At 39.8% G+C, this 23,787-nt stretch overlaps 3 protein-coding genes across 8 annotated transcripts in view; all 3 read right to left on the bottom strand.

Moving 5' to 3' along the window:
* Window positions 1-23,787, bottom strand: part of LOC116309974 (myosin heavy chain, non-muscle-like) — a 156,450-nt gene that overhangs the window by 18,395 nt on the left and 114,268 nt on the right. The window lies entirely within an intron of this gene.
* LOC116313486 (MOB kinase activator 2) lies at window positions 2,220-6,281 on the bottom strand. Its single transcript, XM_031731189.2, has 5 exons — window positions 5,869-6,281; window positions 4,076-4,215; window positions 3,831-3,927; window positions 3,224-3,348; window positions 2,220-3,136 (listed from the first exon to the last, which is right to left on the bottom strand). The coding sequence occupies exons 1-5, from the start codon at window positions 5,949-5,951 to the stop codon at window positions 2,898-2,900; spliced, it is 684 nt and encodes a 227-aa protein (XP_031587049.1). The 5' UTR covers window positions 5,952-6,281; the 3' UTR covers window positions 2,220-2,897.
* Window positions 6,959-22,884, bottom strand: ppp6r2b (protein phosphatase 6, regulatory subunit 2b). Of its 6 annotated transcripts, none has more exons than XM_039615742.1 (26): window positions 22,557-22,882; window positions 21,135-21,205; window positions 20,874-21,029; window positions 20,649-20,747; window positions 20,116-20,302; window positions 18,736-18,873; window positions 18,586-18,651; window positions 18,326-18,438; window positions 18,125-18,238; window positions 17,791-17,911; window positions 17,065-17,226; window positions 16,745-16,978; window positions 16,565-16,629; window positions 16,363-16,478; window positions 16,158-16,243; window positions 15,975-16,052; window positions 15,783-15,880; window positions 15,637-15,694; window positions 15,344-15,465; window positions 15,061-15,230; window positions 14,785-14,941; window positions 13,651-13,733; window positions 13,076-13,286; window positions 12,869-12,892; window positions 12,062-12,187; window positions 6,959-10,645 (listed from the first exon to the last, which is right to left on the bottom strand). In XM_039615742.1, exons 3-26 carry the CDS (start codon window positions 20,999-21,001, stop codon window positions 10,612-10,614), a joined length of 2,790 nt encoding a protein of 929 aa, XP_039471676.1. In that variant the 5' UTR covers window positions 21,002-21,029; window positions 21,135-21,205; window positions 22,557-22,882; the 3' UTR covers window positions 6,959-10,611. The 6 variants fall into 6 exon arrangements, with proteins under 6 accessions (XP_039471676.1, XP_039471677.1, XP_039471674.1 ...); XM_039615743.1 differs by lacking the exon at window positions 22,557-22,882 and adding an exon at window positions 22,269-22,523; XM_039615740.1 differs by lacking the exon at window positions 21,135-21,205 and having other exon boundaries at window positions 6,959-10,649; window positions 22,557-22,884.

The raw sequence follows: 23,787 nt of genomic DNA, 5'->3' as shown, positions 1-23,787 counted from the left end.
ATAGACTTTAATGGAATCTGTGGGGTTTTATTTTTTTCTGTAAACAACAGAAAATTAATTTAAAGGAATGTAGGTATTTAAACCTGAGATCTAAGATAAACCTAACAGGTAGTTTTGCTGAAATGGATGTTAGAAAGCTAAAAAACAAAACAAAACTTAAGATGTTTAATACACATTTTCTTTACATCCAGTCAATCAACTCTGATAATTAAAATGAAACTGATTTACAAGTTCACTCAGCTACCTTAAGGAGCTCAGTTAATTAATAAACTTAAATCAACTTAGCTAACAGATTATGTTAGTTAAGCTAAAATAGATTCCTAAGTTAAAAGAACTACTAAAGTATTTGAATTAACTAAAAACCCAAGTCAACTGAACTAGGACAAGAGTTTAAACAATAGATTATTTTAATTTAGCTGAAAGGGTTTTCCCAAGTAAAAATGACAATTAAAGGAGTTGAACTGACTAACAAATCTCAGTCAACTAAACTAAGATGAAAGTTTAGACAACATGTGAACAAGTTATATTTTACAGTGTAGAAGAGGTGGAGGCAGTGAGGTGAGAGCTTATTGTTTAATGGAAGCATAGCTGACAGGTTAAGCTATGCCATCAGGGGAAAGCACATTTTTAAATGATAACCTTAAGTATAATTAATAATAGTAAACCTCTCGAAAATGCAGAACAGATTTGTGTTCATAAAATAAATATGAGATCTAATTTTTGAGAAACAGTCTTTAAATGAATTAAACTTCTTCTTTTGAGCATCATTAACATCCAGATGTCACGAGGAAAATACTATTGAAAAATGACAAAAACAGAAAAAAAAACAGGAAGGATTTGTGTGTAGAAATATTATATAGTGGGTCTAAGTTGCCACTCAGAGCTGAAATTTCTTTGTAATCTGTAGGTTTTGACTTGAAATTTGGAGTTACATTTTGCCTTATTTCTGAGTAAGTCAAAGTTTCAAAATACTAAGCTTCCATAAAGATCTAACGCCCCCTATCTAAGTTTTCTTTCAGGTGGCAGCGGTTTTTATGCAACATACAAAACAATAGATATGGTTTGTTGTTGTGACGTAACATGTATTTTAAGACCAAATAGTCGTCTTGATGTAAGCTGACCCGTGGGCTCAAATTACAAAACAGGCTTGTTTTGTCACACAGCCGCCACCTTGGAATAAGTGTTTACTCTAGCTAACTAGCTGCACTTGCTTTGCAGTCACTTTTTTTTTTTTTTTTTTTTAAACACACTGGCACTTCATTAACACGCATTTTGTTTACAATATATCAGCAGAACTAGCCAAACAAATCCGAAGGTGGTCAGGTAGTCACAGTGTCATGACGTTCTGATGGCAAAGGCAAAAAAAAAAAACAAACCCTTTTTGAACGTGGTCGAGTTGTTGAACTGCATAAGTAAGTCAAACAGCCACTGGCTATGTCCAGATGTTGCAAACAGCATCCCTCATGACGGAGGACCCTTATCTGTGTGGTAATGACTGGGTTTTTCAACTCCAGCGGCTCTCTTCACCTCTCTTCACCACTTGGAGAAATGTTCCCACTCACCTCATGGAAACGCTTGCATCAAGCATGCCGCAACAAATTTTTGAAGTGATCAACAATAACAGTGGAGCTACTCATTACTGAGTTCATGTTTGGAACTTTGATTTCTGTTTTGGAGGGGTTTACAGGTTGTTGTTTTTTTAAGGTGTGGTCCTAAACTTTAGATTAGCTGTAAAACAGCCTTCTTCAGCTTAAGCATTGTTTTCAATAATTTGCATGCTCAAAAAATGTTTTGTCACACTCCCATTTCTTCTTGTTGCACGTTGAAGCTCTAACTTGGAACCTTGTTAAGATCCAACCTAGCAAAATATGATTTTTTGCCATTTTTAAAACTTTTGATCGGGACTGCATATGTCACAGGGCCCATTAGGCTCATTTAACACAGTGTGGCTCGAGTGGCCTGACACTTCCCAGAAACAACGCTGTTAACCGAGAAGTACAGTTTGTATCTTGAAGAGGCACATTTTCTACTCCTTTTGCAGCACTAAAAAAAAGAAAGAAGAAGAATCTGAAAAGAAACGATAAAAATATTTATACAATTTAGTGTTTACAGTAAGTGATCCCTTTGTGGGCTACGAAGGGCGTTCACATCTGCAATGAAAGAACCAGTGCAGCCAGATGTTTTGTCAACACCCTTGCATTAAAAATGAAAAACTGCCATTTAACGCTCATAAGTCAGTTTAATCATAAATCCAATATGTAAACAAACATTTACAGATGGTGCAGGGAAAATGTGATGCATGCTGGATTCCTTTACTAGCAGCAGGTGGCGCTGATTATAAACCAAAGACCTGAAAATATGCTAAATAAAACAGCACCAGCACGCACTTCAGGATCAACACAAAGTCCCTCCCTGCCTTTAACCAATTCTTCCCACTTCTTTGTATTCACTAATTTCTCCAAAATAAAGTATGCATGCTTTTTAGTTCCACCATACAGATGATGGCTCACAAATATTTATTACAAAGTACTCTAAAATACATGAAGATGGAGATGCAGCATTTTTGCACGGTGCACAAAATACAACAATGGCACTAACTGGGTTTGTTTGGCTTAAGGTCAAGATCTTCAAGGTCACTTATCAAAGTAAAATAATGCACCATTATGTTAAAACAGCAAAACAAAACAAAGCATGCAACAGTCATACAATTCAGTCCAATTATACAGAACAACAGGAGCATGTTTCTTTGCATTGTTCTCCTTATAGAGCTTTCTTTAAAAATCTATACTGGGGAAAACGTTTAAATTTGGCCCAGAGTGGTGAGAGACAATCAGCTGTAAGAAATAAATAAGCGTGCAATGATGTGATTGTACAATATCTGCGGTTGCCCTTTAAGTTCACCCTTGTCGTCCTAAAGCTGTGATGAGGTCCTGCAGTGGCTTGGTGTCTTCTGGATCCAGCAGCCCATGGTGCCGGCAGAAGAGCGTCAGGTGCATGAAAAGCGTGTTGAGGTGCGGGTGCAGACCCACCTGCTGAGCCTGTGTGTAGTGAGACCAATAAATGTGGGCCATTGTCCTGAACAACAACAGAAACACCTTCTGGACCATAAACACGAAGCCTGTTGGAAATTCTGCACCTGGGAAACGAGGAAGAGGTGACGGTTTAAAACTGAAACTGGAACGTGCAGTGCAATTAGGTAACACACGACGTAAATGCACTCTACCTGCTTTTGTAGGGAACACGTCTTCATCAGTCAGTAGGTCCTGAATGTATGACATGGCGTAGTCAAAGTAAAGCGGAGCAGAGCACTTAAGCTTCCTGCCATGGTCATCAGTCCAAACATAAACCCTGAGGACGAAAGCGTACGAAAAGTTTACACAACATGGAAACAACAGAATCCCTACTTGATGTTTTTTAAAGGGTAAATATTGTGATGGTACTCCTGGGCTGATAAAGACTGAGAAGCTGCTCAGAGCTCAGCTTGAAGACTGATTATGGTACATTTTTCAGAAGGTCAACCTCATGCAAGCTCTCCTAATGCTGTTAGCAAAAAGGCCGTTTGGTGGCAGTTGTGTTGGGAAAAAGTGAAAAACTAACTTTTAAAGCAATTCACATAAACATCAATTTTTTTTATTTTTTTTTTAACAAGACTAAAAGGAGCTTGGACATTTTACTTCAGCACATGCTGATTCTTTGCAGTTTATCCCAATGACTGCAACAGGTATAGAGTGTACAAAGTTACCCATATATAACATTATAACATACATCAAGAACAGCTTTTGTATCTGCATACGGTGCCACAATTTGCAGTATAATACTGAGTAACTTACTCGTTGCCTGGTCCACAGGCAGTTGGGCATGTGCTGGGAGTGCAGAACTCTGATAGCGCACTGGAGAACAGGTTTATATGCTTGAAAAATGCCACAGCTGGAAAAAAATAAATAAGCACAGCAACATTACATCTTGCACACGTTGCTGTTCTCTTTTCTTCTTTGTTTTTGCAGAAAGAAGAATAGTGGTGGGAGTTAAAGAGCTACAGAGAAATGAGTCCAAACACAAATCTGTTACTACTTACTGTTGCTGGCAAGCCACTCTGCCTTGTCGACGCCAGGCGGCAGAGCTATGAGGGCATACATGTCTACATGTGGGATCCGCTGACACACATACTGCTGCTTTAGATATGGACGCGCTTCCTGGTTATTGTTATTAATCCCCCTTGGGAAGACAGTTCAGAGTTAATGAAGCCGACACAGAAAAAGAAAGAGTGGGAGACAGAAAAATATCGCTGTGTCTAACGACCAACGGGTCAGTGGATTAACGACTCCTGCTGCACTCAGTAGATAAGACGTTTTAAGTTCTTTCATCTATCTTGCTCTGTGTTGGCTGACACACACACATTAAAACATACGAGCACTGCTGTGACTGCAGACCTAAACATCCAATACACCAGCAGTTAATGAAATGAAGGCAGTCAATTCAGAGCCAGCGTAATTACTGTTAATGAAGCAGACTACTGCAGCGGTCAATGCTGGAAAGCAAATAACTGAGCAAGATTGTGCAAGATAATGCAGAGCCGAGTGCTGAGGCCAACCCTCTTTTTCCTACATCGGTTTATATACTGCACCTACTGATAAGCTACAGACAGGGCTTATTAATCAGGAAGGTGTGACAAATATAGATAGAGAGTACTGGGAATGTATGATGTTTACAGTGTGATGGAGAGTCAAACCTGGCAGCAGAATTTGACTTTATTCAAAGCAGGGATGCAGGATAGCCTGCTCTGATCAGGAGCAACTACTCAGACTTTTAGTCAAGACTTTGCAATATTAAAAGTGTAGTGGATCAGGCAGCTGTCACACTCAGCTTTCTCTCTCACACACACACACGCAACAGCTGAGGGTTTACTTAGTATGACCTTGCCTGCTGTGATAAGGAAAACACTGTACTCTGCATGGGGTTTCACTCCCCCCTGTATAAATGTGTTAGTGAGCGTGTGCGTGTGTGTGTGTGTGTGTGTGTGTGTGTGAGAGAGAGAGAGAGAGAGTGCCTGCCAGGGATCATTTGTGTAAAGGTTTAAACAGGAGGTCTTTTGTCTAACGTGAAAGGTCAGAGCAGTCAGAAAGGGAGGAAGAGTGTCAGAAATCAATGTAAACATTAGCTGTGCAAAGGCACAGTAGAGCAAAGCTTTGCCAAGCCATGACAAACTTTCCTAATGTCCACAGGAACTTCAGCTGCTCACATCCTGCTCTGTTACAGCTCACTGACATTAACTCAGTCACCCCCTCTCTTGGCTACAGGTTGTCAGCACACAAACACAAAGAACCCAAAGCTAGTTTTCATGTTGTGTTTTTTGTGTAAACACTCTCCTCTGTGACCCTGCTCTCCTGCACTCGGCCATCTGTCCACTTTTACTTTGTCCATGAGCGGGTTTCTCTTCGCTACAGCGAGCTGGCTGTAAAAGATTCAACCTGAGGCAAACATTTGCCTAGTAACTCAGATAAAACACATTTTGCCAGTGCCTTTCCTCATATTAGTTTTAACTGCTGCTCATGTGTTCCCGCTGTTAGAGGAATCCACCGTCACTGATGGCATCAGGCAAATATGTAACACACACACACACACACACACACACACACACACATATACGCACAGTCTTATCTGGAGAACATTCCTGAGTAAACCATGTGCAGCCAGCTTTCTAGTCACATTTCTTACACACCATTAACAGATCTAACTTTTGTCCCCTTTTTAACATGAGTGTTTGTTCTATCAAAAATACAGAAATAGTAAAAGATTGACAGGACAAACAAAGAAAAGCAATAAAAAAAAAAAAAAACGAGAAGAAGAGGAAAAAGAGATATAACTTACACTTTGTCACTGCTGATGTCAGAAGGCTGAAGGGTCTTCCCGTCTGCTTCTTTAGCTGAGGGGTAACTATGGCACCCCCCCATGGCATGAAGCTAAGAGCAGAAATGTTGATCGTACCAGCCCCACTTTTCCATCCCAAACACACACACACTTCTACACAGTCTGGGCAACATATGGCCACCACTGCTCCAACACAAACATGTCTCAGCTCACAAACCAATCCAGGGTATCACACCCCCCGCCCCCAAAAATCTCCTTTACATAAGGTTTTTTTCTCCAAAATATAGCAAAAAAAAGTAGTCCAAGAGTTAGGGATCGTCTCCCTCTTAGTCGTCTCCTACTCTTTTTTTGCTCCAGTGATCCAGTGTCAGTGTGTTTATGTCTCCTTTGTCTGAAGTTCCACACCCCACAGGCTCCTCCTCTCCCAGCTCCAAGCAGACAGGCAGGTTTCTCCACAACCCATTAAAAGTACAAAAACACAACTCCGCCTTCTTCCCCTTTCCACCCACTGAAAACACACTCTCCTTCATGCACTCTGCACAGAGAGAGCAGGCAGGTGTGGATCAAAACCTAAAAAGGTGTTTGTTTGTTTGTTTTTTTCCCTGGTGCAAAAGTAATTAAAGAGGGAAGAAGGCAGGGAGAAGGGTAGAAAAGAGTCTTAACTAACAGTATCTGTGCTCCAGGATTAGTATGACAAACATCTAAGCTCAGGAATGAAGCCATACATCCACGGGAAAAACCGTAGCTATATATAGAGAGGACCACAGGCTGAAAAACTGAAATGAAAGTGAAGCGAATGAGCACAAATGAACGCTCTTCAGGTCCTTCTCAGCTGTTATGTAAACCGACTTTACTTCATGCCTGCAGCACACTGACATCTAACTGACAGGCAGGTTTATGTTTGCAGCAGGGGAGACACTGTGAGGGTGTAGCACTGATTGTAGGTGTGGGAGACGGGCACGCAACATAATCCACCTGTTCACCTGCCCTTAAGGTAAACGTTCCAGAGATCATGTCCTGTTGACTCTCTCTCTCTGTGTACTGTGTGGTGTGTGTGTTTTACAGTAAGCGTCACACAAACAGAGGCATATTTATCTTTGACATATTTATTAGGTTCATATCTGAATGTACAAGCTAAATTGACAACAGGTAACAGACACATTACTCTAAATGAAAAAAAGAACCCAAAAACAAAGACACCAGCATCAGTCCGCTTTACAAAAAAAAGGCATTTAACCACACGGCTGTTTTTCCCACCACTCCCCCACTCATCTGCACACACATGCCCTAATATAATAATAAGCTATAATGTGAGAAAAACTTTGAAATGGTCTCAGTGTAAATAATAAGTAATTGGTAAGTAACAACTTCACACCCATTGTTTCTCAATAAAGTTTGGGGCACACACTGTGCAATACAGCGAATGCCCAAAAAGAGGTGAACGAGGCTAATGTGCAAACTTAATGGCACTTAGAGATGAATGCAACGTACCATTATGCATAATGTGACAACATACCCGTAGCTAAAACACTCTCAAACTGAAGGGGGCACACAAACACACATTAAATACACATACACACAAATGGTATAGGCCAGAAGCACTGCTTAGGCTTGGTGACGGGTGGGATGACATATACTGACCATGTGAACAACCCTGACAAACGCAGCCCTATTTTTCCTCTTTTAACCCTGACAACGAAGCGGTGCTAGCTCGGTGCAGTTTCACTTCAAACGGCTCAAAGCGGTGAACAGATAAAAGCAGAGCTGTGATCTAAGACGAATCTTCAAAGTCTTTCTTTGACTTGTGGCATTCTCTTCTCCAGCTAATAACTCCATCACATGATTCACAAAGAAAAAAAAAAACATGAGCAAGGGATCAAACAAAGGCTGCTTCAGATAAATCTACACCTCTAAGACCACTGCAAGAAAAGAGGCTACTTCACAGATATGAAACCCAGTTGTACACTGGTGGGAAGACACACTTTGGCAGAAAGCATTGAAGAAAAAACAACAACAAAAAGATATTCTAAAGTGTCTACGTGATTCACTCGTCAAATCAAACATTCCCATTGCTCTGAGGGAGGGAATTACGTAGGGGCGCTTAGCGCCACCAAATTAAAAAACCAAAAAGTGCTTCTTGAAAAAGTGCTTTTAAAATAAATACAACAATCTCAGAGAATCGTTCCATAGGTATTAAATGCAATTTAAGTCGACTCCTGCCCTGAGAAAGAGAGAGACGAGGAGAAAGATGACGTAAAGGATGACTGTCTGACACACGCAGATTTTAAAGGATAATTCAGTACGTCACAACTTGGGTCACATTTTCTTACGCATGGTGTTGTTTAATGTAATCTGATTATGACCAGACTGGATTAAACCAGTTAACTGTTTATAACAAGTATAGACCTGATGAAGCAGGAAAGATCAGACAGCTAACTTAATGGCATGCCACCTCAGTGAGCACTGATGGTGTTGCTGCAACGAATGTTGATTTTCATTACCGACTCAAGTTTCACCCCCGGGAATTCTCAGCCTCTAGCAGTTCTGTCGCACCTTTTTCTACGTCTCGCCGTTGCTCCACTTGTGCAAGAATGTGAGTAATGTTACACATTCCTGCAAGTGGCTGCAGACACTACACTGATCGACAGGAAGAACAAGACTGCTACCAAGTAAACAAGAACGTAAACAATGCTGGATTTGAAATATCTACCAATGAATCTGCATTGCAAAAGGAAATGCACTCCAGATGCTTCTTACAGAACAATGGGTTTTGGTGAATGACACTTGAGGTCACAATATTTCCTTTGTATGTAAACTCCACCGGTCACCTCTAATCTGCCAAGTAAATTTGAGCTTCTTGGTCTCACCAGTCCTTTAAAAATCCAAACTGAAGGTAAAGCAGGAAATAAAGCAGCTAAATTAGGCAACATTAATTTACCGATTATAAAAATCTGTGCCTAATATGCTTCTGTTGATTTATTATTGCTCTAACTAACACATTTGTTCAGATCCAGTTTAAATTAATCACCATTGTTACAGTGGAAACACATGTGTACACAAACAATATGATCAAAAAGCAGTACAGGGACTATTTTATTGTTTATCATAATTTTTCCCCCGAATTTGACTATTTAAATTATTATACAAAATGGGTTTAAAATTGATACATGGTGGAAATAAAGAAAAAAAAAGACCCAAGCTGTCATTAACAAGAATCATCCTCAAAGTAAACAAAACGGAAGACGTACCGCAGACAACTGACTCGTATTCACAGCATGCACACTCCTAAACTGCCATGTAGGAAGCATGTATTTCCCACCTGTGGGACTAATAAAGGTTATCTTATGTAGCAAAGAAACAGGAACTGATGCTGGCCTATTAACCGAAACACAGACATCATTATTGCCTCATTTCGACAGTACGACACACATACGATACACACATCGCAACCTGCAAAACAACTGCCTTTCCGTACACTGGATTTATTCCAAAAATAGATATGATGTTTATATATATACTGTTTACATTTATATTACGTTTACAGATTACCAAGAAGAGCCACAACCTAATACGGGTTCAAATTTCACAATATTACATTTAAACAGCTCTGAAGGTGGTATGAACTTATATGTGGGCTGCCATTTTTTTCCTTTTTTGTTTTTTTTTTGCATCTAGATATGGTTGTGTACACTTGTGTGTGTGTATGGCACTGTGTGTCTGCGTGTGTGTTACACAGGTGTGCTTTCTTTCTATCTGCATACCTCTCCTTTGACCTGAGAAACATACTCTGCACCTCAGACAGAGCTCAAACACACACGCAGACACACACGTCTATACACATGGACACAACAGTACACACACACACACACACACGCACGCACGCACACACGTACCCCTAAACTACTTGAATCTGTCAGGAGGAGGAAGTGACACACGCGAGGCTCCCAAATCCAATGCTCCAAACTAACAAACAGAGAGCACTTACGCGTCATGTGATCCAAGGAGATAAAAACTTACTTGACTGAGAAATGATCAGATAAGTCGCATATTTGCTATAATGACGTGTCTGCCCGGCACGAAGACTGAAATGCTGAAGACAAAATGACGGCTAGCTAGCTTTGCAAGCATCTTGGCGTCTGTAATCTTGGCTGATTATTTGAATGCTTTTTGTTACTAAAGTGTAAACAGTCAAATGCTCTCCTAGAAAACAGAAAAAAAATCCACTGGACTGTATTTATACCCAGAGAGCAGACAGACCCAAATAATCTGAAATCCCGGTGCTTAATTTAATAAAATGTCAAATTTCAGAATAGGGTGTTTTCTTAACATTAAAAGTGCATCTGGCACCTCAGCAGATCCCAACAGATAAAGGTGTTTACATTTCCAAGTTTAACGGGAAAGAAATTCATCTTGAAAAAGTTCGTATGTAACACAGTTTGGCTTTGGTGTGCCTGACACAATGAAATGTTTTTATAAAACACACAATTCTTTTTGAAGCGATCTCTAATGCGCCTTTATTTGTAATGATGTCATGAAGGCGCATTAGAGACATGACTAGTACCCATGTGTTGATTTCTGGTATCCATTATAAATACTGCTCGAGCTCTGCACTAAGGATCTTCCATTCACTTACATGTCTTTTAGACACAAACGAGGGCTATTGATGGACTGCTAACAGGAAGCAAAGGTGGCGTGGCTGTGTGTTGAATGATCAGGTGTGAAGTGTGTTCCTGCACCACTTCGTTAGGCCGGCCCATTAGCGGGGGACTGCATCGCTCTGTCAGTTTAAGGAAAAAAAAAAAAAAAAGAGAAACAGAATTCAGACGAGTTTGTTTCCTTGTGGCTACTGTTGCTATGCATGTCAAACGACACTGGCCCATTCAAGTTTGCAAATCCAGCTTGTTATCATTACCTTAGCACAACACCAAGGCTTTAAAATCCAAAACCAACAGGTAATATCATGATGGGTGTGTACATCTTTTATGTACAGTCTATTTGTTCACTAGCCCATATTTTCACCTAAAGGAGAGATAATCTACAAGAAAATCAGTTTTTAAAAAATATTAAAAAATTTACAAGAGAGTAGGAAAAATGGACTATAATATGCACTGTGGCTGCAAATAAAATTCAATCATAAAGAAAAATCTTAATCTTGTGAATTCATGACCATCACAAATGCACCATTCCTTGGACTCTACAATATGTGCTGCTGTTTATTTCTAACATGGCAGATGAACATTATAAACCTTTAAAAATATAACCTTACAAATAGTTCTTACATTGTTCCACACATCCTCTTATGGCCTCCCTGTAGTTTTTTGCCAGATCAGAGTGAAATTAATTTTATTTGTTGAATACGTATTCTTAACTAACCTGTATTCTATTAATTGATTTTCCAGCTGTGCAAAGGGGTCATTACAAAAGATTAGAACCAATTGTAATTTAAATTATGCTTATATATTATACAAATTTTAAATTAAAACATTTAAATTCATTGATATATTTTCTGCATCGCATGGTGAATAACTTTGCACCTGGGATTTATTCAGTGCTCAGCAGGTTGCATGTGTACAACATTATCCTTCATCAGGTAATCTATATTGCACTTGTGTCACATGTGACACTTGTCTCTAAAAAATAGATCTTTAAAAAGAAAAATTTGTACCATTTACACACTAAACTATCATTTGTTCTAACTGTAATTTGGGGTGCAGTAAGTTTTACTAAAGAAAAAAAAAAAACAAAAAACTGCTCAACTACAACAGGGTATCCATCTACAGCCTATGCAATGCTGCTGCATGTTCATATGACAGAAACTAAATTCATCAACAAAGCGGCCAAAAATCTCCCATTTCTGGAAATGTAAATCACCACAACAGTCCTGTAAGTGATGTAAAATGGTTTATTTTTGGCTGCCCTGGATGTAGATAAAACATTTTTTACATCTTTTGTTATTCATGATTTAATACTCCTTAAAGCTTCTAAGAAAAACCAAAAAGAAATGCAGCCAATTAGACATGATAGGTTACACCTCTGTTCTTGAGGTCAGAAATGTGCGTAGGTTGTGCGGTGACTCGTCAAAGAGCTCTCACATAAAAAGGCGCTTTGATAGGGATGAATCACTGATGCAATGTTTGGTGATCTCATCCCTCCTTTATTCATCTCTATACAAAACACACAAATGCAAACTTACTGTGTAACAGCAGCTGCCTGGTTAGCTGAATCAGCAGTAACTGGGCTGGAACTGTTCCCATGTTGCTTTCCTTTTTCACCTTTGCCACTTTCTTTATCGTTAGCGAGCCCTTCCACTGGCACGTCGCTGAAAAAAAACAAAACAAGAATTACAGCTTTAGCTAAGAAAACAGGTGACAGCTGAAGTGAGTACTGTAGATGCTCCTTTCTGCTGCTTGCTAAATTGTCTCCATCTGCTGTGGCCTCTGTCCCCGCTGTCCACTGTGTTCAGATTGGGACTGATTTAACTCCAGCATGCTCGTTGGTGCACTGTTAGTAATTTGCTAATGTACTGGTTTGTTAGGATGTTGATAAATTGGATAGGTGGCAACCTTTATTCATAGCATGCTATCCAACAGACTGTTAGTGGTGAGGGTTCTCTGAATGAAAAATCATATCGAGCCCTAATGTTATGATTGAAAATAAAACCAAAATATCACATCATTACAATCAGCACTAATATGCTACTCTTCTCTCATCATCATACTGTATAAAACAAGGTAACAAATAGTCAACCATCTTTTCTTTTATAAATGCACAGTGAATTTCTGTAATGTTTGAGAATCACAGAGAATACAGAGACTCTACGTCACCAGGTTGGAGTTAGTGGATTTTCTTTTTTATGAATTAGGCTTGGCCTGAATTATGCCATAAGGAATCATTACTCCTCATCCTGTTAAATGCAACAAGCAAAACACATCTTAAATCCTTAACACAACTCCAGGAAGCATTCCACACTTCAGAGCACAGGACCTCAAGCACAACATACCGTCTGACTGCAGGTCTGAATACTCTGGAGTCAAAGGGAGATGAGAAAGGAGGGAACAAACAGGGGGAGGAGGATAATCAGAAAAAAAGCAGAGAAGGGGGAAGCAAAATTGTACAGGAGAGCAAAGGGAAAGGAGGGCTTTATCAAAGTCTGGCACACTGCACCAGACAGAACAGGAGCTCCCTATTTGTGTGAGAGAATGTGCACCTGCTGAAGACTGCCCTCTCATTTTTGGCGTCAACGGTGAGCCGGATGGTCTCCTTGCCGGCACCTGTGGTGATGGTCTCTGTGGTGACCGTCTCACTGGATGTGGACTCTGTCTTTCCTTCTTCCTCATCGCTGTCGGAGCTGCTGGAGGAGGAGCTGTCTGATGCCACTAGTGGTGCTTTCCTTGCCACGCAAACACTCCACACACATGCTGTTGAGATTAACAGGAAAGAAACAGTTTGTAAAATTGATGCATGGTTATCTGAAAAGCTTACCTGCCATAAAGTTAACCAACTGACTGATAGAGATGTTAGAGGCCTTGTCATTTAGATATCCTTCCTGTGGACCATGACATATGGAGTTGAATAGAAATACAGTGGAGACTTTTTACCATTTCTGTAGTTTTTTTATGTTTGAGTGAAGTGTCAAGTAACACACAACACACACACACACACACACACACACACACACACACACACACACATATATATATATATATATATATATATATATATATATATATATATATATATATATATATATGTTCACAAGTCAGTCATTCTGAGGCTACTTACGGTTTTGGTTTGGTTTGGGGATGTCTGATCCACTGAGCTCTGAGTCCACAGGAGAGCTGCATCTTGGGCCTGTTTCAGAGCTGCTGGACATAAGTCACACAGATAATAAAACAGAGAGAAAATGCGCCGCATCTAATAAACTACACACACCCTTTGTATGTGGAGGTTGTATTTGTTTACCTGTGATACTTGTAAAATCAGATGCAAAATCAATGACTAGGAAAAGGCACTCAGTTTGTTCACAACAGCTAGCAAAGAACACAGTATGGCACTGCATGCGAATGTAGAGTAGAAGCCAAATCGCATAAACGATTTGTGTTCCCCACAACAGGTGAAGGTTTCAATGATTTAAACTAACACAAGTTAATATGTTAATCTAACAAAGGTTTTAATGTTATTAATCTGTACTGCCCCACAATGCTGTCAACAGTGACCCTGCCACTAATGCCAGATGCATCAATGTTAAAAGACTTATTAGCTATCACCTTTGATAATGAATACCTTGTCTACTCCACCTTTTAAAGAATCGACTCATCCAGATCAAAAATCCAGAGAAAAGTAATAAAGTCTCAAGAAGATATAACATCTCTAAAGCAAAGCGCTGCCTTGGACTTGCTGTTTATAGTGATTGGAATAGCCTACAACAGAAAGAGCACTGTATGGAAAAACATGAAGTCCATATCTTGAAGTGCATAATTTTTTGTTTTTTTAAAAGGTGATGTAAATAGTTTCAAATAGAAAAATTATGCACAGTGTTCAGTGTTGGCGAACGCGTGTCCTAACAGTACTTTTGCTTTGCACTGGTCATGTGACTAAAATGGTTTGTCATTAGTTTTAAACACAAATGTTCTCCTTTGCACTACCATTGCAAAAAACATGTCACTGGGCAGGGAGGAAAATCTGTTTAATTTTGTAATATTTAAAAGAAGAAAAACACATGGTATTTACACTTTTTTTTTAGTTTTACTTAGTTTTACTGAAAAGTACGTCTTTCTATCATAGAAAAAAAATTATGCCAAATTAGCATTTCCTTTAAATAAAATATTAATCATCACGAGATATATAGTCTTATAATTATAATTAGATGCTTTTTAGACAATGAACTCTCCTTAGATATAATGCGCCCAAACTCACCAGCAAAAAGGCTGAAAGTCCGTGAACTTGGCCCATCCCTTCTCCTCAGCCTCTGTTGCAGCTGGCTGAGACACTGGAGTGTCCCAGGCTGAGAAGCCCGCTCCTGCTGCAGGAGCCTTTGAATTCACTTCTCCAAAGTCTGCTACCCATCCAGTGCCTGAAAAAAAAGAAAAGAAAGAGCATACATACATGACATGTGACACTTAAAACCTGCTTTACGCCTAAAATACAACTATGGCAAAACAATACATGATTACACGATATATCATATCTCACTCGCAGTTGCCTCGGTCTGGTCTGGACTTGCGAAAGGGTCCAGATCATATTTAGGGTCTTCTCCTTCGTCAGAGTCTGAGTCTGCTGCTCTGCTGGAGCTCTCACAAGTTTCTGTCATGTCACAGGTCTTACTGGTTGCTTGGCTTTGGGAGGACTGTGACCCACCAAACCTTGAAACATATGAAATTTGCACGGAATACAAAACTTTAACCATCATTTTGAAGCAAAATAATGATAATAAGAAAGATATTGAGAGCATCTTTATTCAAAGCCATGTGGTTACCTGTTCCGGGACTTGGCTTGTGTTGCATAGTTAATCTCCTTCTCCTCCCAGATGTCCTCCTCGTCATCATCAAAGGGCTGAATCCTCTCTTTGGAACAAGCCTCAAATACAGCTGTGTTAGCCTGCACAAAAAACAAACAGACAAAAAAAAAAATCAGCTGTCAGGTTGGTTTTCTGAGCTTTAGTGCCTAAAAACAAACAAACAAACAAACAAAAAACAATGTATAGTTAAGAATGAACAAAAATATTTACAGCCTAAAGAAAGAAAGAAAACCCTTTTAAAATCAACTTACACTGTCATGGCCAGCATCAATATTGATATTAATCTCTGCAATCCGATCAAAAGTTGCCCTGCAAAAAGAACCAGGATTCACACCCTGAGCACACACGAATGAAATAATAATACACCATCACTTGAGAAAAATGTCAGCTAATTTACCCAATGCTGTCATCATGATCAGTGAACTCCTCATCATTGAAGCCAAACTGATCCACAAAGTTAGCTGTCATCTGCTGGATCTGGTAGTCTGAAAAGGCCTAAAAACAGATCATAACAAATATAATTACAGCACAACAGCCCATAAGAGAAGCAAGAAATATTTTAAATATGTGCGTATGTGTGTGTGAATACCTGCTGTATTGTCAGTTCTTTGGGGAAGGGGCTTTCCATATCATCCTCTGAGGAAGGACGAGGGTTCCCAGTGCCAACCTTAACATGGAAAGATCAACACTAGTGCAGTGCTTAAAACTGTGAATGTGTGTGTAATGAAAACCAGGTTCTTAATTCTACAGATGTGCACGAATTAGGATTTACCAGGTCTATGGTGTTCTTCCTGTTGGTCTCAGACAGCGTTTGATCTACAAAGGTTTCCCAGCGCCCTCTGTAGTCCTCTGGCAGCTCTACATCCAAACACAACAGCAGCATTATGAAAGCCATACACCAGTATGGTGTGAATTGTGGTAGTTACTGCTTTCTTCCACACAGAAATGAGACCATGTGTCCACAAACACATACACACCTGCAATGAGGCTACTGATCTGGGTGTGAACTGGGCCTTTCTCCAGATTGTGCACCACTGTGTTGGCGATCCTGGTCAGATGCCCCATGTAGCCTCGTCTCATACCACGATCTGACCTGAACAAATAGATATGACACTTGGAGATACCCAGAGATTACCGCCAATTACCACAAATTCATGTAAACATCTCAAAGTTACTTACTGAATTTTATCATTTTCTTCCCAAGCCTCTAGAATCCTTTGGACAAGGTGGCAGTGCTGAAACAACTTGGGAAACAAAAACAGAGTCATTCAGCTATTTATTTATTCCCAAAGAGATGCCACATTGCCCATTCTTGTAGATCAACCCTTCTACTTCACAAATACAAGCAGAGACACTCACATGAGTCACCATTAGGTTATGAGCAGAGTTTTCAGATATGTCTGATAGTTCAGAAGTCGGGGTCTCATTCAACTCCTGTTCTGGTGATGCATCTGGATGAGGCTTGACTTTTTCCTGGGTAACCAAGCCAGGCTGAAGTCTCATTTCGTGGGCACAGGGCCGGACGATAGCAGCAACACAAAGCTCCACTTGGAGATGCAGAAAGTTGTTCCAGGTGTACTTGAAGAACAGGTCCTGTATTTTTCAAAGGGGCATTTAACATGTTGGTTTTCTCAACATAAATACTCTCAAATTATCAAAAATGCAGCTGATTTTCTCACCAGAAGGAGGTTCAGCGTATTGAGTCTGCAGAGTTCCTGTGCTACGACTGCATGGCTAGCAGAGCTGGTATAAAGCAGAGAAGCCACTAGTCTGGCTACGTGCAGACGCGTGTTCCCCAGCGGTTCCTCCAGCACACCCAAAGTCGTCAGCATAGGCTCTCGCTACACGGATAAAAGGCAGAGGAATTTGGGAAAACACGATCCAGAGGTTTTTGTTTTGTTATACTGGTCCGACTACTGTACAACAACGGCATGTAAACAGTAGAGACTCAAACATACCTGATAAAGAAAGAGGCTGGTGGAGCAAGCAAAAGAAAGCCTGCGTCATGCAGCATGGCTTGACTTTATGAAGCTAATAGAGCTTGCACTTTTATACTGCGCAATTTCATCATTTATGAAACTGAGTACTAACACCTTGATGAAATACACAGGGGAGTCCTGATTTTCCATACAAAATTAAATCTGTTCACTAATCGGTTTAGTATACATTATCTCGAAAAAAAAAAAAAAATTGCTGCATAAATATTTCTTTGGGAGAAATAACAAGAAAAACAAATAAAGAAAAGAGGTGACACTGACTGACTTTACTTTATGTGGACAGACTGAATTTATGGATACCTGATTTCCTAAAAGCCTGTTCTCACCTAGGGAAAATCTCACACAACAATCTTAAATACCAATAAGTGGCTACATTATCATACATCATAGATAGACTTGTTTATGTACCTTGGGTGGCTCCAGAAGTAGCTGGTGGAAGTGTATCAAGTGTGGCTGGATGGCCAACAAAATACTGCTGTTAACAGTGTAGCTTCTCTCAAATCCCTGAGCATCCATTACACCATCCACCCTGCCATAAAGACAGAGGAACAAAAACAGAAAACTCAAAATAGATGTTGGGAAGGCTTAATAATAGGGATATAAAATAAACTTTAAGAAATGTTTAAAAAGAGAATAAAATACCCAAAATTTAAATGAGATGGGTTGTCAGAGATCTTTGTAAAGAGAAACTTAACTGGAATAGCTTCACACTGTTAGGAATTGTTAGAGGTTTCTCACTTACACAGGCCTCCTGATCTCCAGTAAGGTCAGAAGAACCTGAATCCCGTTGACGATACAGCTCTCAGTTCTCTCTCCTGAGAACATATTCTGCAATAACTGCTCGACGCACTCCTGCCTGTATAAACAAAACAGAGAACGTTAGTATCGCCGCATCCTGTTTAGAGAGCATAAACTTACATGCATGTGAGTCTCTCCAACTTACGATTCAAGCACAGTCAGCAGTGGGTCAGGCTGTGAAATCTCTTGGAGCTGACTGGCCTGGTCTCTGCTCAGACGAATGATATCACACAAAGTCTGCGATGCATTTGACTGCCTCTGTGTTGGGGAATAATCAAACAAACAACAATCACTTCTGGACACTCAGTCTTATAAATGGTTTTGTGTGAATAATAGCAATGGCACACTTTTAAAGACAAAAATAAAATATTAGTTAAATTTAAAAACTATGAAATTCTTCACTACCTCTTCATCCCTCTCAGGGTGAATGAGCTCTATGAGTCTCTGGGCCAGTTTTTGTTCATTCAGCCACTGTTGAGAAAAATATTGCTTTACAACTAGACAAAAAAAAAAGATTTATGTGAAATTCTGAATGTGGGTCTATTTGTCTCATACAGTAAGTGTCTCCAGTCGTAGAGGCGGTGGCTCCACACAGCTGATAAGGCGTAGGAGCACATCCATCATGGCTGACGTGTCAATATGCTTCAGGACCAAGGAAAGAAATCCATCCTTCTTTTGCAGGAAACTGATCACCTAAACAGTACAGAAAGCAGAGAAAATAATGATTATACAAAACAGGAAACTGAAGAATGGGATAAGGAGCTTGCTGTCAAACAAGTGGTATTATTTCTCAAGACTGACTCACGCTGGATAAATGTGACACTATTTCCCAAACGAGATATATATATATATATATCTAAGTTCTATTTGAGCAGTACAACTTAAAATGCATTAAACTCTAACACTGTGGGTGACAGACTGTAGTACAAAGACAGATATTTCAAAATGTTTATACACACACACACACACACAAATGCAAATGATTATATAACAAATGTTTCTATTACGCCATATTCACTGTGCAATATTTGCTTAACTTCAAGGCTGGAAAGAGACCAGAAACGTTTTACAATTTGGTAAGAGGGGCACCTCAGTTTAAACCATATCTATTTAATTTGTGCTATATACTGGAATATTTATAATTGAGCTATTTATATATATTACAGCCTTATTATTATTTTTTGTAACTTTGTAATATATTGTAATGTTTAATTTAATTAGTTACTGTTCTTAATGCGTTGGAGCAACTATAACCATATAATTTCAAGTATTCAGATTCGGATTCAATTCAATTATGATTCAATTCATCATGAGCAGCTGTTCAGGTATTACCCTGTTTCACCCGGTGACAGCTGGGTTAGCCCCCCGCCCCAGTGATTGTCCCTTATGCTCATGAGATAGGTGAGATAGTTGCCTTAAAAAGCTACTCTAAAAAATCTGAAACCCCACATCAGAATCAAATGAGCTTCTATTCACACACACAAATATATACAGAGTTCAGAGCAAATGAAATGTAGGGGTAAGAAGCTTTCTTTATGTTTTAGTTGGCTTAATACAAGCAGGAATGTTAGCCTTAAATGGAAGACTATATAAGCTGCAGTCCAGCCATTCATTTTTCAGTTAAGTTGTTTTGGACAATAATGGTTCACTAAAATAATTCCCCTTCTGATACAGGACAGTTTTGATTATGTGTGGCTTAATAAACAAGCAATCTTACACTAAAATCATCATCTCAGACACTAAAAGGGTAAAACAAACCATGCATGTTGGCACCTCAAAAGAAACAGAATTTTAAAACAATTTTGGGTGAAGGTACATTTTTTGTGAGTATTTTCCATTAACTTGCCTCAGACTTATTAAATGAAAACAACTTCACAAAAATGTAGCAGTCTTTACTAAGCATGCCCTTTTGATGTAGCGGTGTGCGTGTGTTACCTGCTCAGTCTTCCGTGTGATGAGGTTCCCAATAGTTTTGCTAAAGAAGGACGCCAGGAGGGGGTTAAGTGGGGATGGCTGCTCCAGGAAGGCATACAGGCTTTCCAGCAGTGGCTCCTCATTACCCAGCTTATCATTGATCACTCCCACATCGCTTGTCAGCAGCTCACATGCTATATTTGGATACCTGTTGTAAATGGCATGGACATATATTGCAGTAAAATGATGGAGGAACAAAATAATTACTATATTTTCCACTTCAAAGAAAAACAAAACAAGATAAAATTATCTGGACAGGACTTTCATTGGTTTGCTGGCAACCGGGCAATTAAATAGTTTTGCTAATTAAAGGGAACAATTTGTGTTCTTTTAGTCGGATTAAAAACATTTCTTAACAAAATCTGAATCCTCTTAAAATTCAGGCTCTTCTACAAAGTGGCAGGTAACGGATATAATGTAGTGCAGCACCAGGAATATATTTTTACCCTGAATATAATAAACTACAATCGAATATTCTACACAACAGCACCTACTTGAAGCGCTTTGTCTCCTCTACACCAGTAGGAGGCTCTGTAGTAATCAGTCGAACCAGCTCCTGCATGCTCTGGTCTTGGCACAAGAACACAAGAAGCCTGCAAAACCACAACGGTGACATAAGAAGCACAACTTATTAATTTAGTAAGCGTTACAGCAAGGGGATTGATTATGTGAAATGTGGTAATAATTTGCAGCTACACCAAAGTAGACATTAAACAGACCTCCTGTTTTGGGCCTTGCACTCCTGCAGCACATCCTCCTCATCCATGAGCTCAGTGAGAGTGACATCCTCCTTGTCCAGTAAAGCCTCCAGATGAGAAGATGTGTGCAAATCAAACTTCCAAAACATGACTGACGTCACCGTAGCATACACTCTGCTGTTGAGCAAAAGAGGATGTGGTGCAGAGATAAGCAACAGGATGATGTAGAATGCATGCGAAAGTTAATTTTAAATTTAGTTTAATTTATTTATGAATGCTTACATTTGGACAAGGAGAAGTATACTCAGTTGGATCTTGCTAAAGAGCCATTTGCCTCACAGACACTGTGCAACCTGTACACCAGAGACAATATTCATATGAGTATAGCGAAGATGGAAACACACCCACTTTACTCATTCTAAACACCAGACGCACCAACCCAGCAGAGTTGCCTTCAACCCAATAATGGGAAGCAACAAAATGAACAACAAATGCCAGAGAATCATTTACGGTAATATCGCCTCTGCCTTCTTCAGAGCTAGATGAAGGGCTGAACTCAGGCTAAGAGGCTTGGACTCCTCTCTGGAAAGAACAGGAAGCAATGCATCTGTAATTGAGTTACTGCTGCTCATTCGTGTATTAACATTAACCACTTTGCTTAGGGAAGGGACTCACACATGCACTTGCATCAGCAAAGAATGACTGGAGATGAGAAAGATGCACACACTGACCCTTTGGTGACAGAAATGCCTGAGCATGGAAGGTTTCTGGGAGCTAGCAAACTTGAGTCTAGGTGTGGTGGTGATGACAGCTGAATATTGTAAGAGGCAGGAAATGTTGCTTGCTTTGTTAAGGCTTTAAATATTCACCTTAAGCCACCCCCACCCCCCAAACTAAACCAAATCAGACCACACACTACAAAGCATACATCATGAGTCCATTATCTATTAGATGCAAACACATGTTTACAAACAAACTCTCGTCAACGCGAGAAAACAAGAGGGTAGCGTATCGTTTTACAGCACAACATATGGCTGGAAATAACTTACACATATCTAGAGACCATTAAAAGTAGTTGCATAACATTGAACGGTGTCGGAGTACGTCAGCCTTGAGTACACATCCCTTGAACAAACACGCAGGGGATAAACAGGTGTCTCGGGAATCTGGTTTTACAGATTCGTCATTGCCATTTGTGGATTTTAAAATTTAATACAACAGCATAACCGTGACAGGCCTGTCAAGGCGTCCTAAGAGCAGCTGTAAACCGTTACTCTGAGCTGCTAGCGGATTTTAGTTATAACAGGCTAACAGTCATATCAGCGTGGACTCGTGTTAGATAGCGAATCCGTGCATTTAACTTCACGTTAACTTATCTCCTTTATCACTGTGTCTCCCTTGACCACTTTCACTTACCTTGACTGCAGATCGTAAAGCAGCCCGCTAGCAAAGCAAGCAGTGCCACAGTCGAGTTGCTAACAACCTCCCCCCAGCCCCCCCCCAAAATTATTTCTTACTGGAGACAAACCACATTCAGATTAAAGCTAATATAGGGTCAGTTATTTATCGCCGCTGAGGGGCTAGGTGGTCGGACGACGTGCTCCTGATTCAGACCTAGCTTGAAGTTACCGTCTTCTGATCCCTTGCACAGGCTTTACGTTGAGCTACACATGTTTACCTCCCAAAAAGACATGCTACCGTTACCTTTGAGCCATTATTTAATCTGTGGACATCTGGAAGCTGAACGGCAACTCGGCGACTTTGGTTGTCAGGTCACTCGGAGGCCCATTGCAGCCTATTCAGGGCTGCGCTGTTAGCTTAACGATACTACCCTTTCCACCGGCTGCAATGTCATTTACACAGCCGTGTTACTCAGCGGCTAGCTCTGCTGCTGCTGGGAGGGCTGTGTTGACACGGTGTAAATTATTATTCAAGAGTCCAAGGACCAAATGGGAAAAAAAATACATAAAAATAGTCAGGTTTGGAAATCAAAATGGCGACTACCTAAAACCTAAACGTAATCAAAAAGTTCGGCTGTCCATCAACTGTGTAAACATCCAGTAAGTCCATATTTATCTGCTGTCATCAAGCACTGCAGCAACATTTAACATTCACATCCATGCTCGCAAACATTTTTTTCTTTATGAAAATAAACACTTTAAGTTTATAACTGGGGTGAAGAATGCAATAATGCATACATGAACATTTATTTAATATTGCAGGAAAATTATTTAGTTGTGCATGTACAGTAAACGACAAGTGCAGGGACTGTCTTTATGTTTCCGGCTCGATTTTTTACGAAAACTCACACCTAAACGTGTCCCTGTTCTACCTGCACATGGATTCCCACTGTGTAGAGTTACGGGTCTGAATATTCATTAATTATATTTTGTCTTAAGATGCACCCTGGAGCTGTATCACAGGGTGGAGTCACTATATTAGTCTGCTTGTTTCATTTTAGGTTTTATTACTGAAAAATATTTAGTTTTGCTTTAGTCACATAAAGCTTTAGTTTATTATGAATAAACGAGTTCCTCTCATACAAGCTTTCTTTATTCTGCTGTTAAGGTAATTTAAAAGCCACGGTTGAGGAAATATGCTGCACACCAATCTGTCTAGTAACTCAGTTTCTTTTATATTTACCATATCATTGCATGGACTGGTTTATGTATGCTTATAGAATGAGATAACTATACAGCAGAAAGGAGAGGGATAGTCTGCATTGTGTCAAATGCAAGACTACTTGGTCAGCATGTGTTATGGTTTCCTTCTTGTGTTGTGCAGGTAGTCATTCTGTGCCAAAGCTCATGTTTTCGGTTCCTTTGTGCAGTATGTTCCATAAGTTCTTTTTGCTTGTGGTTTCTTGGATATATAGTCTGGACTTCTGTTGCTTGTTTACTGGCTTCTTTTTTAAAAGAAGAAGAAGAAGAAAACG

This window comes from Oreochromis aureus, linkage group 7, assembly GCF_013358895.1.
Source record: "Oreochromis aureus strain Israel breed Guangdong linkage group 7, ZZ_aureus, whole genome shotgun sequence".
Taxonomy (NCBI): domain Eukaryota; kingdom Metazoa; phylum Chordata; class Actinopteri; order Cichliformes; family Cichlidae; genus Oreochromis; species Oreochromis aureus.
Note: the sequence above shows the minus strand (reverse complement) of the source record. Positions and strands in the feature narration are given on the sequence as shown.

Bases quoted from the DNA above. Each gene is read 5' to 3' on its own strand.
- ppp6r2b (XM_039615738.1), bottom strand. The intron at 20,303-20,648 runs GTAGGTGCTGTT...CATTTACAACAG, and splicing joins GAGGAGACAAAGCGCTTCAA to GTATCCAAATATAGCATGTG. The intron at 17,912-18,124 runs GTAAGTGAGAAA...TCTTTATGGCAG, and splicing joins CTGGAGATCAGGAGGCCTGT to GGTGGATGGTGTAATGGATG.
- LOC116313486 (XM_031731189.2), bottom strand. From the start codon at position 5,951: ATGGGGGGGTGCCATAGTTACCCCTCAGCTAAAGAAGCAGACGGGAAG. The intron at 3,349-3,830 runs GTAAGTTACTCA...TTTCGTCCTCAG, and splicing joins GCCTGTGGACCAGGCAACGA to GGTTTATGTTTGGACTGATG. The intron at 3,137-3,223 runs GTAGAGTGCATT...CTCGTTTCCCAG, and splicing joins CGTGTTCCCTACAAAAGCAG to GTGCAGAATTTCCAACAGGC.